The 16,104-nt window shown below is 41.0% G+C and overlaps 1 protein-coding gene across 7 annotated transcripts in view; it reads right to left on the bottom strand.

Annotated features, from left to right (window-relative positions):
* Window positions 1-639: 639 nt before the first annotated feature.
* Window positions 640-16,104, bottom strand: part of NCKAP5 (NCK associated protein 5) — a 378,350-nt gene continuing 362,885 nt past the window's right edge. For all 7 annotated transcript variants that reach the window (XM_030952067.1, XM_030952070.1, XM_030952063.1 and 4 more), the window contains one exon: window positions 640-2,240. In XM_030952067.1, coding sequence (XP_030807927.1) covers window positions 1,959-2,240 — 282 coding nt within the window. In that variant the 3' untranslated portion in view covers window positions 640-1,958. The remainder of the gene's footprint in view (window positions 2,241-16,104) is intronic.

The raw sequence follows: 16,104 nt of genomic DNA on the forward strand, positions 1-16,104 counted from the left end.
CCGGGCCCAACCACGGACACCCCGCAGCACCCACGGACACCCCGCAGCACCCACGGCCCCGGGAGGGACTGAGGGGAGGCGCGGCCCCGCCATGGCCTCCTCCCAGCCCCCTAAAAGGGAATTCCAGCGTAACAAAACGGGGGGCAAAGGGCACGAGACGGGCCGCGTACGCGCCTGCCAGAGCCTGCCTCCGGCGCGGACACACGGCTGGACGGGGCGGAGGCGGGGGAAGCGGGATGGGGCGGCAGGAGCTGGGGATGGGATGGGATGGGACGGGACGGGACGGGATGGGACGGGATGCGATGGGATGGAGGCAGCGAGAGCCGTCGGGGCTGGGCAGGGCCCTCGGGGAGGGAAGGGCAGGGGCAGCCCCGGGTGCTGCCCCCACATCGTCCCCGCTGGGACCGTCTCAGCGCGTCGCCTCCTCTCCGGATTATTTTCCAGCGATCGTTTCACAGCTCTGCTCCAAGGAAGAGTTAATTAAGCTGAAATCGCTGTTTAACAGCCCCGTGTCACGAATTCTCCCAGCACTGCCCGACCGTGCGCTGTCCCGGAGCGGGGGTAGCTCTGAGGGTACCCCCTGACCCCAGCCCAAGCTGTCAGAGCATCCCCTGCCCAAAACCCCTCAGCAGGCACCGGTAGGCAAGAGAAGTTTTATTTACGAAAGATGTTTCAATGGAAATCTCTTAAAAGTTGAAAAAGACAATGCAAGTTTACGGCAGAAATGAATTAAAATATAACAAATTGCACAAAATAGTAACACTGATCATACAATATTTCAAAGATTAACAAGCATGTGCTAAAGAAACTGTAGAGTCTAGAAATACTCCAAATATATCTAGTTTACAATTGCTGTACAAAAAGCAGTTATAAATACTTCACATCTAGAAAAAATACACAGAACCTTTGAAATAGACTCTCCCTCACATATAAACAACCTTTGTAGAAAAAAACAAAAACACCCAATACAGCCCAATCCCCCTGCTCCAAGATATGTTTGAACTAGTACTGGTTAGCACCAACATCTTAGTGTGTCACAAACAGGAGTTGCTTTGTCTTTTAAAAAATAATTTTAGCATTCAGAATTTACTTAAGACCAAACAGAGACTAGAAAAGATAACACAGCATGGTACATTTTTAATGTGATGGGAAATGAGTACAGTACAGAGGAGGTGGAAGTTGAAAAGCCACGTTGCAGTCAGAAGTACAGGGTGGTTTATGTGGTTCTCTTTCCTACAGGACTCCTGTTTGTGTCAGCAGTGAATTGCTTTGACCCTGATCTTTCAAACAGTTATGTGCATGATTGATGAAGCCAATATCAGGCCTTTTAATCTATTAATTTTCTTGCCATGTCAAAAGTCAAAACACTTTTGAAATAAGACACCTGTTGTGGAGTTGTAATAACTGAAATGCATGTTTCCCTAGAATACCTGTATGGAATTGCACTAAGAAGAAAAAATGAAATATGTTTTCTAAAAGGGAGTCCACGAGAGTTTATTAAAGACAATCTGGCAGGCTCAAGTTTATGATAATGCAGTGTTTCTACATACAGTTTTAAGACTAGGACAATTATAACTCTTTTTAAAAAAATCTACTAGCTTTTCTTGTTAATATTCACACCAACTCCTTTAAGTTAGTAATCTGCCATTACAGGAGCATAGCACCAATTTAATATTTATTGCTGTCGTGTATCCCTACAAATATATTTTCCCAAGGTATTTACAACTGTACAAATATTCACAAAAGTGCAAAATTAAGACTTTATTCGTTGTGTTGGGTGTGTTGAGTCCCCTGCACCACCGTGGGGCTGCCCTGCCTTATTGCTGTGTGGTGGGAGCTCAGAACACCCTGAGGTGAGCACAGAGCTCTAGGGCAGTTGCCAAGCACAGTCTCCTCTCCCTCCTCACTCCATGCTCACCTTCAGCTCCATCCCGTGCTGCAGCCTGTGGGAAGTGTCCCTAGACGTCGTTGGAGCCTTGGCTGGCACAGGAGGAGAAGCTGTCATACAGGGAATCACTCAGGGATTCCAAGTTGTCCACCTCCTGCCAACCCGAACTAGTCAAGGAAGCTGCTTCTTTCTTTCCATTTTCTTCCTTCTGTCCTTCAGCCTTGTTCAGACAGTTCTTCTCTTTTTCTAATAAAAGTACATTATTGCTGTTAAATTTATTGAGAGACTCCAGGGAAATTTTAGAGACTCTGTTCTGGGAATCTTCTTTTGTTTCTTCAGTTTGCTTCAATTTCTGTAAAAGTAAGAGAAATATTGGAAGCATATTCCTTTAAGAGTTATCCTATTGTACACCATTAATTACCATCCTTCTAAAGTTCACAGGGTGAGAGGAAGTAGATTGTTAGATGCTTAAATATCTGTTATGATTAAATAGAACATTAGTGTCCATTTTATGATAAATCATAACTTTAATGATTCTGCTAAGACAAATAGGACTCAATTGATGTAACATTCAAGTGCGATTAATGTCCTAAGCAGCAGACCCTGGCTATGCATGAGTTAAACATCTCCAGCATCCTCAGAGTTCAGATCTTCTCCTGCATGAATACTTTGGGGGGTATGTTTAAACAGGTATTTGTTTAAGTAAGTTTAAAAAAAAAAAGTGCAGAGGAGAAAACAGCATTTTCCATAAATTAAGGATGCAAATGAAACTTGCTAGGGAATAGCTTCACATTTTGCATGTATAAGCCTATTGATTTCTACAAACCCAAACCCTCTCTAATAGACAAGAAAGCAACAAGACAGGAAATTGCACTGAACTGGGCCAATCCCCACAGACCAGAATCAATCAGATATTGGCCAGGACTTCTCACAGAAGTGGTGTAATTCTGTGGGAACACTGGACGATGTATTAGCACATTATATTAAAAACACACAGTAGGATTGTACCAGAGTAATTGTATCCCTTTGTTAGCTGCTGGTATTTTCCATCAGAGATCTGACCAAGGAATCATTAGGGAGCTGTGTAGGGAGCAGCTCAATAAAAATGACCTGCTGTTCATATATAGAGTGTTTCAAAATCTGAGTAACTAACTCCTCTTACAGATCGTGTTACCAGAGATATATGGGATAGCATTCAACATTTTACAATCAACATTCAATAACCTCCTGGGCAGATAAGATTCAAGCAGTCTGAGATATGCCATCAGAGTGCAAAGCCATTCCTCATTTCTGGTACTGCCATCAGATGGCAAAGACAGAATCAGTAAATTACTGTAAATCCAAGGCATCAACATTTTTGTTTAGCTAGAAAATGAGATGGTACTTTAAGCACACTGAAGATACAGCTTGGGCAGATGTGTGGATGCTGTGGGTCATTACATGTGCAGTTGTAAAGGGTCCTTAGAATTTTCTGCACAATTCAAGCTTCAAGTCGGTGAAATGTTGTGCACGCTGTGCTGCTTCTCCTTGGAAATCTCTGGCGAGAGGAAGACAAATTGTTACAGAGTTTGATTGCTTGTTTTGATGGCTACTTAGATAAAAATTGAAATGCCAGTCCAATGACTGGTTTTGCTTTGATCTTGTCACATTTCATAAGATGACAATGCATGGATTAGATTACTATTTTTGGAAAATGATTCGAACAAACTTGAGCAAAGCAACAGGAGATCCTAAAGTCTTAGCAAATGAACATTTTCTGTTTGGTGTGTTAATTAATCTTGAGTCTAAAAGGTTTTAGGGAATGTTGTGTTGGATTCTAATTTTAGATGACAGTTAAAATTAAGGTCTTCAATATCTGTAATTAAAATGTTTTCTGAGATAGAGGAATATAACCCTTGGTAATGGGAATGAGCACAAATTTAGGACCCTACAATAGAAATTTTTCACAATTTCACCTTAAAATGCTCTCCCCTTTGCCCTCAATTGAAATACTGAAAAAGCTGTTTCACTTCTCTGTAGGCCAGATGAGAATATTCTCAGCCATGGCATCAATAACACATGTTAGCATTTTTTGCTTTTCAGAGTGCTGAGCCTAAAATACTTTATTATATGGCAGACTAAATGATGTTTCTTTGTCTTTAATTTTCCCACTTCACAGCTTTTCTTTAGATAAATGGAATGTGACTACTTAGCACAGACTTGGGACTGCAGGGCTCAACAGTGGAGTCAGCAAGGCCTGTGATAAAACTCTTATTGATTCAAATGGAGCCAATTTCAACTCCTGGGCAGGACGAGCACCTGGAGAACCTGCAGGACAGAGCAGTCTGGGTGAGGCATCACAGTCAGAGGAGGATTTTGGCTATCCTACTGAAGGATGGATTTACACCTCAGGACAGACCAGACTGAAATTATTGGTATATTCTGCATATATGCAGTACCAATAGTTTTTTTACACCCTTCAAGCACAACGTAGGCTACAGTCCTACTTTAATCACACTCTAGTTACTCATTTGTTTATAAAGTACATTAGAGAAACTGCAGGGAACAAAAGTACTCTAAAAATTTTAAGCAAACACATTGAATCAAGTGAAATTGAAGTGAACTGAAGCCCATCAGAGAAACCTGTTGGCAAAAGATCCTGAGCAGTGAACAGTACATCTAAAATACATCAGGGCTTAAAGGGAAAACTAATTTTAGCAGTGGTAGCAAAATTTATTACCAAAACAAGAAACAATTCAGAAATAAGTTATGGGTAGTTTTTTGGATAAAGAGTTGTCCTTTTTAGGTGTCCTTGTGCCCAGTTACATCCTTCTGTAAAAAAACCTGAAGCTTCCTTTCTTTAACATATAGAAGAAAACTCCCAAGCAAAAATAAAACTTTAAGAAGATATATTAATGTAAGAATCTGCACAATCAACAAATCATTTTCTCTCACAATAAGACAATTACGTACATTCCCAGAGCTGAAAAGTCACTGGTCATTTCTTTAACCTTGTGTGTCAGAACAGAAATGTTAATCCAAGTTAAGAATTTTTTCTCTAGTTACTATAGATACAACTTGTAAAAAATTACCAAAGAGTGTTTATTTGGATTCATCCTTGAATAAGTTTCTTGTTATTCATGGCAGCCTCAAAAGCTGCTAGATGAAACAAAAGGCAAAAGCAAACCAACTATTGTTAGAATTTGATTGATAAATTGTGTGTGTGGTTACGCAGTAACTTTGGGGTTTTTTATGTAGATTTGCTATTGACTGCAGCACAGTCACAGCTATAACAAAGAACAAGGGTTAGCTCAAAGATGTTAGCATTGTTTATTTTAAAGTAATTAGTTCATTAATGCATTTGAGAGTCACACTGAAGTGACTCAGCAGCTGCTTCTGCAGAGTGGAACACGAGGTGGGCGTGCTCTGCGCCCAGGAGGGCTGGGTGACATTTGAGGAGTGCAGAGAGCACCTAACCTCTAAGCCATGTTCTCCACTCAAGTCTCTGCTGTGTCAGGAGTGGCTTTCTGTGCAGTGAACAGGTGATTTTGGCACCATGGCAGAGAGAAAGACTCCATGATTTGCTCAGTGCTGCTACAAGAGCTGAGATGGACCAACAGCCCATGCTTGCTCTCACACAGGATCCTTCTCAGCAGTAATGCTTGAAACCATTTCAGCCCTAAAGTGTTGGCTTTGCTGCTTTCTGATCTGTTCTGTGAACAAGGTGAGTGCTGCATTTGGTGAGGATGCTATATGTTTTCCTAAGTGTTAATTAAGGGAAAAGACAAAAACATGTAGTCAGAGATTTTGCTCTACAAGAGACAGATAATAGCGAAAAAAGGAAATAAAGGTTCAGTGCAGACAAGAACTGTATGTAGTTTTTACAGTGCCTCTGTAACAGCTCTGGCCCATCACCCTAAAGCAGATCAATAGTTAGCTTCTTTTACTTAATCTAAGTGTATTTTTATATGGAAAATCTGTACCATTATGGCCTTAGGGCATGGGGAGCATTTGTTGTTCTACTCCACTCTATAGGTGCAGAGCTTCCCACAGCTGGAGCTTCTCACCTGCCCAGTCTGGGGTGCCTTGCACCACCTGAGAGCAGTGACCAGCTGTCAGAAGAGGAGAAACTCTTCCTGACAGACACAGACATTCATCACGAGCCACATCACTTTGAAATAATCCCATGAGTCGTGAATCAGAATAATGTTTCCTTGCTGGCAACATCCTAAAGGGAATAACTAAAACCCATTAGTGATGTAATAAAATCTGGCATGTCACTTCAAGCACAGCAAATTAGGAAAACAAAACTAGCCTGCAGTTACACTGATACATTATAAATAGGTGTTATTCCTACATTAATACATCAAATTAGATTTTCTACAAACTGTAAAAATGAGAGGTTACATGTGGGTAGAATGCCTTTTCAGAGCTGTGTGATCAAGGAGCAGGAAGAGCTGCAGCCCTTCTGTGCAGCACAAGGATTCCTCAGGTGTGGTGGGAAGGAGGACAGGGAAGGATGGACTGGTTGACCCCACACTTGTGTGCAGGATGGAAAGCAGCAGCAAGGCCATTTCTTGAATGTGGTAACACACAGAAGCTTTGGTTATCTGGAGGTCAGGCTATGCTTATGAGTCCCAGAACCCAGAAATAGCAAAGAACCATTCTGCAGGATAAATGTATTTTCCAGCTGTCTAAGTTTAGTTAACCAGCACTTAAAAGAGCTCAGAATCAGTTACAAAAAGGAATAAAGTGAACTTTATTTATGGCTCTCATGCACTGGGCAATTTAGTTTTTAGATTAACACAAAAGCAAGAAGGGCATTGCTTCAAGTGAAGTATAACTGCAAAACACTATTGGGTAAAAACAACAAAATTGCTGTGAAAATTAAACATAGATCAGCAAAATCAATACTTAATTGTATAACTCAAGGTCTTTGGTTTCAGATCTGATCTCTAATAGAAGATACAAAGTATGTTCCCTTTTGTTTTTTTTTTGGTTATTTCTCATAACTTTATTGCAAGGGAAAACAATTCTCTAGATTTTACTTTTTAAAAATTGCTTGTTACTCTGTCTGCATATGCTCAGGGTAAACTTGATCCCAGGAGCCACTATTTCTTATTTGAAATTCACAGTTCTTCCAATTTTGCTATCCTCTAACTCCTGTAACTGCTTTGTATTTACGACACAAGGGGTCTAAGTGGGATGTGCTGTTGCACACCATGAGCTGCTAATACATAACCTGTTTAGGGGGACAATTTGAACACATTCCCAGCTTCTAGAGCAAGGAGATACAGGGCAGTTTTCTGGCCAGACATGTGCTGGTCTCATCAGAAGTAACTCTCACTGAATTCTGTGCTGTCACAGGGCCGTTTGCAGCAGAAGGTGTCACATGAAAGGGGCTGGGCAGTGGCTGTCTGTCCTCCAGCCAGGACAGAATGCCATGCAGGCTCTCTGTGCAAAGGGAACAATCTCCAGATCTCACTGAACATCAGGTGAACAAGGAACACTCTGCAGTGAAAATAGTTACACAGCCACATCCAGCAAACTACAAAGGTGAGAGCTGTAACTGTGTGACCTCTGCTGCATTACAGCTGAGCTAAAAATGGGATGTTTGAACCTCTTTCTCTTGAAAGCATAACTTTAAATAATAAGATAAGCCTTGCTCTCCATTGTGCATTGTCAGAAGCTTTCATCTATTTTCTGGACTGACAGTAAAATAATTTCTGAAATAATGAATCATTTTTCTTTTTTCTACTTGAGCAGAAATCCCAAAATTATTTTGCTGTAGCAGATAATGACATTCTCAGAGACACATATCAGATTTCCATGATAAACAATAAGTGCCAGTTTCTTTTTGTGTTAAAAAATGCATTGCTAGGAAGCATTTCTAAGTTAATTAGTATGTTCAGCAGCTGATAGGAAAGCCAGATATACAATGGTATGCATCATCCCCTGATGGTGTTTTGGGGAATGTAACCATGACTATGTAATCAAAGTTTACCTACTGTATTTCAGAGTATAAAAATCTACAAATAGATTTCAGTATCACTTCTCATGATCCTGAATTGTAAGTGAATTACCTGGAAGGAAAAGCAGTTAGCACAAACTGTGTACAATCCATGGCTGCAGATCTGGACAAAACACCTATTGCCTCCTGAACTGAGGAGTTGAGACTTATGCTGTCTATAGCTTGAATTCTTGTGTGGTTTAAAAGGAGATAAAAGAATTTAGTTTAGTGAGCTGGACCTTATGCTTTGAAAAGCAGAATTTTCATAAAATGATGAGATGACTCAGTACATTCAGCATTCTAATGCCAAGATTACCGTCCTCATACATGAATATTTCCTTGACATGACAAGGCTGTTTGACCTGATTAGGTTTATACCAACCCTCTTTGAACTTTGGCATAATTTAATAAACCAGGATGTTGAGGTCTGAGTTCCCAGGCTTTTTGCCTTTGTTCAGGTACAAACTGAATGGCAAAAATGTTATTTTTTCATAGTGCCTCAGAATGGCCACAGGCTGCATCAACTCTGCATGGACAAAGTTTATTTAAAAAGGAATAAGAAAATACAATTCTAAGTGGCAATACCTTGCAAAGTGATAATGGTGCTGGTGCTCAGCCAAGTGTGTTGAGGCAATGTATTAAAAAGAAAAGCAATTAAACACCAGGACTTTCTCCAGAAGGCAAAGCACAGCCTCACTCTGTTCACTTTGGCAGAATCACCAATTTTGCTTCTCACAGAGGGAATCTGCCCACTAAAAGCAATGCTCAGTGCAATCAGAAGCTCACCACAAGGCATGAAGGAAGAAATATCCATGGTGAGAAAGGAAAGCTGTTATCAGTTTTTAGAACCTGATGGACTGAAAATGAACAAGAGATGTATAGGAGTCACTTAACTTCTCAGAGATCCTTTTAGCTTTACTTGTAGAGGGAGTTAAATAGCAAAATTGTTCTGATTTTCTAGTGATTGAAAAAAACAGCAGTGAAAAAAGGTCATACTGAAAGGTAAGACTGGTGACAAAGGGACTGAACTTGACCATTTGAAGGTCAGTACTCTTCCTTGACAGAATTATATGAAGGGTTATGTTGTCAGTGATAACCAAATGGTACTGGAACTATGCAGTCTGAAATAACTTCACTGTTTCAGTTTTCATCACACTGTATTTCACCTCACAGAATTTAAATATAAAGAGGTTTGTCCTACTGAATGAAAGTAGTTTTCCTTTTCTTGATGAAAGCATGGCTGATTGCTTCAGTAAAGAAGGGGCTTTGTACAAAAAAGGGGCTACAATTTTATCCTAGACTAGAGGTTTGGTTGATTTTTTTTTTTAATTGGGATGCTTATATGGGCCTGAATCCAGGAGGGGGGAAAAGTACAGCTTGAAGTCGTTAGTTTTAAAAAAAATCCAGTACCAAGGGCATTTCTTAAAGATACAGGCTCTATCTCCCATTTGACTGATGAGAAAAAAATCCTCTCAAACTCAGTAAATGCAGGATTGTAGTCATATAACATATAATCTCACTGACATTTTCAGTAATCAGAGTAATTTTTTCTGTATGGCTGAACACAGACTACTGTTCCTGAGTGTTAGCTGTGTTCTTACCTGTTTTCATCTTCCACCTTTGGCTTTTTTGAATAAGACAATTCATTTTGGTAGTTACAAAGACACTTATCCCCCTCTCTCTAGTGATGCCTCAGCTCCTGGCCTGTAATGGCTGTGTCATTCACCTGGAATACTGGAACTGGAAAAATGGAATTGCACTCCAAGACTGCAAAAGGCAATTGCAAGGGTAAGGATTTTCCTCACTAGTAATCCTGTCTTTTGTGCACTGCACTAGATTCATAGCCTGTGACCATCCAGCTGACCTGTGGGTAAAAAGACAGCAGCAGTGGAAAGGGAATCATGGAATAACAGGACTGTTCAGGTTGGAAAAGACCTTTAAGATCATTGAGTGCAACCACTGAAGAAGCAAGATTATGTGGCAGGATCAAGAGGAAATCAAGCAGGATGACAAAGCCATGTAGGAATAATTCTCCCAGCTATGAAGACTGGCTTGTGGGCATGGAGAGGGCTGTGCTGTGCTGGGGGAGAGTTCAGTGAGCACGAACCTCTGCTGGAAAACCTGCAGAGGAAGGAATGTCCCTTCTTGCAAGCTCTCAGAATGATTCAGGGAGGTGGTTTAAACAAAGTTCCACAGCAAATAGGGCATTTTTTTTTACTTTTAGCCTCTGAGGAGGAATGAAATTTGGGAGGAGACAAACAATCTTCCCAGAGCCATCAGTTCCCCTCTCTGTGACCACAACACTCAGCTGCTGCAGAGGGAGCCTTCGTGTCCACAGTGCACACACATCAGAACTAAAGCTCTCACCAAGAATACAGAGGTCAAAATTTTAGAATTTGGAAACAGGGTCTTCTTCATTCTTAAAAAATTCTGAATTAGCTTGCTTAAACTCCAGTCCAACAACATAGTTTATTTTAGGAGCATGAAGCTGACATTTCCCTTTCCACTACAGATTTTAATCAACTCTACATAGCTGAGATTTTTTACCTCTAATGATTCTAACCAAAACCCACTGCCCTTTCTTTTTCCTTCTGAAAGGCACTAAGGAAACCCACTGGGTGTGCCCCACTCTTCACCTTCCCTAAGTGAGGGCCAGGGGCTGGGGCTGGGCAGTCCTGCACTGGGATAAGCGCTCCCGGAGGAGCAGGGGAAGAGGGCAGAGCCCAGGCTGCCTTCCCAGTCAATCTGTAGCAGCCTGAACTTCCTGCACACTGTTTTCTGACTGTGCAATGAGACTAGAGAAGTTCCTTTGTAGTCAGAGAAGAGTGAGACAGGACAGATGCAAATAATGATGCTGGTTACGTGACTGTGCTTGTCACCTCTCCAGCTGTGTTAAGAGCTGAGTCCCAGCACTGATTCAAGCAAAGCATGAATTGCAGATGGAAACCTATGTTTTAAGTTCATCTGCTAACAAATCCTACATAACAGTACAGTCATCTTCATGGGCCTTCTAAATTTATGCAAACAATTTATCTCTGCTGTAGGGCAGAGTATTCCAGGGACAGCAGCACAACACGCACAAAAACCAAGACAGAGTTCCAGGCACAGGCTGCAGAACCAAATTAAAGTAGAAGGATAAATCCTCTCTTGCAATTTTTAGTTCATTTCAGTACAGCAAACTGTATCAATAAAAAGCCTATAGTATAAGTCAGCTAGAAAATAAATGCTGTGAAGGATGTTCCATTTTATGTGGTTGGAATTTGATTAGTGATTAGTCCTGGTGGTAAAACCACATGGGAACAGTAATCAAGGGTTCTCTGCTGCAGTTCTGCAACAACAGGAAAACACTGTTGGCTCATGTCCTATTCCATGATGGGATATTAACCTAAAATCTAATTAATATATGAATGAATTACATTTCAAGAAACATACTATATTATAATCAATTTTAAGTGAGTTCCTAACAGGAGATGAGATGAAGAAAAAGCTGTAGAATTACCAGAGGCTGATAAATTCTGTTTACTGTGACTGATGATTTTTATGGAGGATAATTTTACAATCCATCAAACTTTTGTCAGTTCAAGAATCATGCTGCCAAACGTATGCAGTAAATTAATTTTTAAATTTACATATTTATTAAAAATCTTATTGAAAACAGCAGGAAGTAAGCCTTGTTTGAATAATAAAATAACTTGTTATTCTACTGGAAAGAAAACAAAAACCCCCCAACCTTCTATTAAGATGATTTTATAGCAAGGCAATAATTATAAACAACTACATGAATTAGTTAACCAAACACTGTATTAAACAGCCAACCCAAAAATTAATCAAGAATTTAGAAAACCTTTTGGAAGATAATCAGGTAAAAAATGCAATTTAAAAGGGAAGAAATTCATGGCTGAGTCTCAGAGGTGCTGGAGGACAGGTTTTCCCACCCAGGCCTGTTGGCTGGAGCTCCAGGATTCCTGGGGAGCTGCAGGTGCCTGCCTGGGGCTGAAGGTGCTGAGGAGGAAGGGATGACAGCAATGCTCCCGTGCACGTGGCCACAGGGAGGTGCCCACTGGGATTTGGGATCTTTGCTCCCTTCCCTGCAGATTTCTTTGGCTGCTCCTGACACTGGGGCCAGCCACTGACACTCTTACAGCCCCTACTCTGTGTGTACAAAATGCCCATTGGGCTACGTGCAGGGAATAGGCAATTCCTGTCTGAAATGCCGATGGCAGGTGATAGTCCCTTATTTTTAACTCTAAAGGATGCTCAAAAACAAACACTGTTTCTCTATTATTAGGAGAATTAAGAATTAGAATGATTAGAAATAATCACAATTAAGCAGAGCAGTGCTGGGCACCAAGATGACCACTGCTACAGCTGCAGATGGAAGCTCCTACAGCCAGGAGATTTATAAAAGCTGAACTTGCCTCCTCACTGAATTAAAGCAGTGCTATCCATTTTGATTAACATGCATATCATCTGGCTGTGATCCGAGGGGAATTTTAGGTAATTTATGGATTTAGATGTGTTTACTTCATCTTTTAGAAACGAGTACATCTGTTTCTGGTCATGAGAAGCTCTTTCCTACTTGGTGGCCCAGCCAGGCATACAGAATGTGTCCCACTGGGACCTGGCAGGAGCCATCAGGGGCTGAAAGCTGTGAGGGGCACAGCCTTGAGACAGAAAACTCAAGCACAAGTGCTGGACAGACCTTTGCCTTTCCATCTCCAGCTTCCCTGGATACCAGCGAAGCTCAGCTTAAGCATCTGACAGGACCTGAAAGGGAGGTAACTGTTTGTGCTGAGCCCACCTGGGCTGTAAGAGGCCCTTCCTAAGTTGTGAGGTGATATTCTGGCAAGGCTTTTGAGGCTTTTTCAGAGAAAGAAGGCACAGTGAAAAAATATTTTGGGACCCCTGGTTTTGTGGGTTGTGACCCCCCTTGTCTGGCTGGGGGAAAACCTCTGCTGGGTACGACTCAAGAAGGAATCTGGTGTGAAGAAGCAGCATAGGCTCCTGCTCCCACAGTGGGCTTCCTGCAGGGGAAGAATAGGGTTTTTTTGCATTGATTTCACTGCAATTTCTGTATAAAAAGAGAAGTGTGTGAAGTGACAGCTGCCACATGTTGGACGAATGCTTCAGGAGATTTATTGACTTGAGCAATGCAGAAGTGTTACTGCAGCATCAATGCTGCAAGTGCAGTGAGGTACTGGTGATACAGAACATGTTCCTATGCCTAAACACAGATTGTAATATTGTTAATATAGTAGGCCACTAGGAGGACTAAAATACAACTGGAATTCATGCAGACACACTGTACAGCTAATGCACTCTCACGTTTTGAATGCCCCAGGATGACACAAACAGAAAATCAGGATGAAAATACAGAACAAAGCAGTTGCCAGGCCCTACTAGCGAATGAATAATGTGAAAAAATGTTGCTGAAAATGAGGTGGCATTTAATATTTATTAGCATACCAAAAAAACCCCTTTTAAGTGTTAATTTCTTCAATATCTTAGATTATTCAGGATTCAAATACTTGTAACAATGGAATAAAAATTTCCTCCATGCACAGGCATGGTTAGAGCCCTGTATGGACAGCAGGACTGCTAAGGTGGTAGAGTTCTGCCCATGCAAAACTCTTTGCAGGATCAGGGTGTGAACTTGCTTCTGACATTCAGAAAATTCCTCATCAGAGGAGCAATGTGTTTATGGCTAGCCCTTGCAATGCAAGATCCCATCTTGAGCAAGAATGCTTGATGAGAATATTAAGTGATAATGATTATTTGCTTAGTGCTGCTATGGGGCCTTCAAAGCTCTCAAAGCAGCCTGCTAACAGTACTAGATTAAATTCCAAATGCAGCTGGAAGGTATTATTTATATTCTTTATTTAAAAAATGGGGAATTTAATAGCAAGAGAGGCTTAGCAATTTGGACATTCAGCCAGAACATCATCCCTATCTCCACAGTCCTGTTAAGCTTTTTGAATGTATTTGAGTATTTTTTTATTTGAAGGCAAAAATTTCTCTGTGGAAAGGCAGAAGCCTCACAGAGGTTCTCACTAGGGAGCATCTGAAATACTCTTCAACATACAGAACCTGGCATTTAATCCACTGAACGTGGTAGTTAATCAAATGTTTTGCACTGACTTTAGCAGAGTTTGGATCAGAATCTTGATGCATTAGAGAAATAAATTATTTAACTTACTGAGTTCCCCTAGAAACAAAATATTGAGCTGCAAACAAAGCTAACAAACACCAAATGGGATGCCATCTGCTGCAATGAACAGAACATGACCAGTTCCCCCCATGCTTGAGATTTCTCCAAAATACAATTTGAAATACATTTGTTGAACTCCCAACTGTCTCACAGAATTGGCTTAGCACAGGTTAGCAAATTCTAGTGCCACCATCACTAGAATTTGCATAGCAAGGCAGGCTATGATTTGTCAATTGGAGTTGTTGATGATTTCACTCCTATTGGAGTGCCCTGGTAAACCCCCAGGATTTTGTGCTGTCCAGAGCCTATGGAACCTATGGAGATCTTTGACTTCATGCTCTGTGCCCTGGGGCCTGTGGACTCTGAGTGGTTTCTGCCCCTGAGTAAATATGAATGGTAATTATCCACATCATGCTGCATTCATAAATCTGGATTTTTCTATCCTCTGACACCCGGACTCCGTGCCTACCAGAGAAACAGGATATGGAGGCAAAAGTTCTGCTTCCCACAGATATCTGTGCCAGGAATGGCACGAGATAGCTGAAATCCCAAGTCCCTGCTTTGTATGAAAGTTTTTGGCTGTGGAGGAGAGAGAGTGGGCTCCCCAACACTTTCACAGGAACAGAAGGACAGCGCTGAGCTAAAAGCAGAGCGTGTGACGCCTGTGGGTGACATCAGCCTTAGCCCCCTTTCCTCTTCCCAAGCACACTAATTGGGCAGCCAGGCAGCTTCTATGGAATGGGAGGAGAAACCCAGCAGGGTTTGCCTTCTAGAATCACACAAGAAGATAAATGTCTTCATACCTAAATTTCTTGCCCATCCAGAGACTTCATCATCTTGTGTCACCACGACAAGTGATGAAACTGCCACAAACAAACAGAAGCTCCAAAGACAATTTAATTTTCAGCAGTCAGTCAGGAAGGCTCCAGCCCTCACATTACACAGCTTCTAAATGGTGGCTGCTGTCCTTGGCTTGCCCTGCAACACCATGATGTCAAACACAGCTTCCATGTTTTCACCATGGATTTTATTTCTAGAAATGCTGTAATGGAAATGTTGAGCTCTCTGTACCCTGAACCATAGTGAACCATTACAAGATAGGATGATGTTCCTATAATGGTGATAGTAAAAATATTCTGTAAAATGATACAAATGAGAGTTTTAGCTTTTTGCAGCTGCCCATACACTAATGTTATGGAAAATGCAATAAAGAAATGGATTTAAAAAGATGAGGAATTTCATTATGATATGATCTTAATGGGAGCACAGTAGGACCAGATTAGAAATGCACAGTATTTGGCCTTCCTTTCAACTTGGGGGAAATGTCTGCTGATGTTCCATGTCATTGCCCACAGTAACAGGATGTAACAGACCAAAATTCTGCCAGTTAGAGGGAGAATATTGAAACCAATTTTCAAGCACCTCTATAAACTCCATGATTTTCACAGGACCCAAATAACATAAATTGGTCAGAGACATCAGCAAAAGCTACAGATTTGTAGCACCTTTGAAAACTGGGCAGCTGAAGTGTCTAAATATCCATTTAGGCACAGCCGTTAAGAAGAGAAGCCTGAAGAAACCCTGACCTTTATTTTTACTGATTAGAGGACATAAAAAAGTCTCCTCTTAGTCTATGCAGAGAAAATCTTGCAAGAGCAACCAGCAAGCATGTGCTGTCTGCTCTGCTACTTCTGCTCCTCAGTTTCAGGCATTGTCTGACAATATTTTACATTTCAAATCTGCTTTTTCTCATATTATATGTGTTACCAACAAGTTTCCCAATCTGGTAACTTTTTTTTTTGTTAGAAGAAATATCATAGACTATTACTGCATATTTAATATTTTAATTTTATAATCCACAGCAACGCACCCTATTCATATTTAATTTTTTCTTTTCCACCCATTTCTGCTTTACTCTTCATCCTCCCAAACCCATCTGAGACCTTGTTTTACAGTTTGCTTTACAGAGCATTCAGTAACCCATAGGATAGGTGCATATGTAATAGAATGTCAGAAAAA

Source organism: Camarhynchus parvulus, chromosome 7 (assembly GCF_901933205.1).
Source record: "Camarhynchus parvulus chromosome 7, STF_HiC, whole genome shotgun sequence".
NCBI classification, from domain to species: Eukaryota; Metazoa; Chordata; class Aves; order Passeriformes; family Thraupidae; genus Camarhynchus; species Camarhynchus parvulus.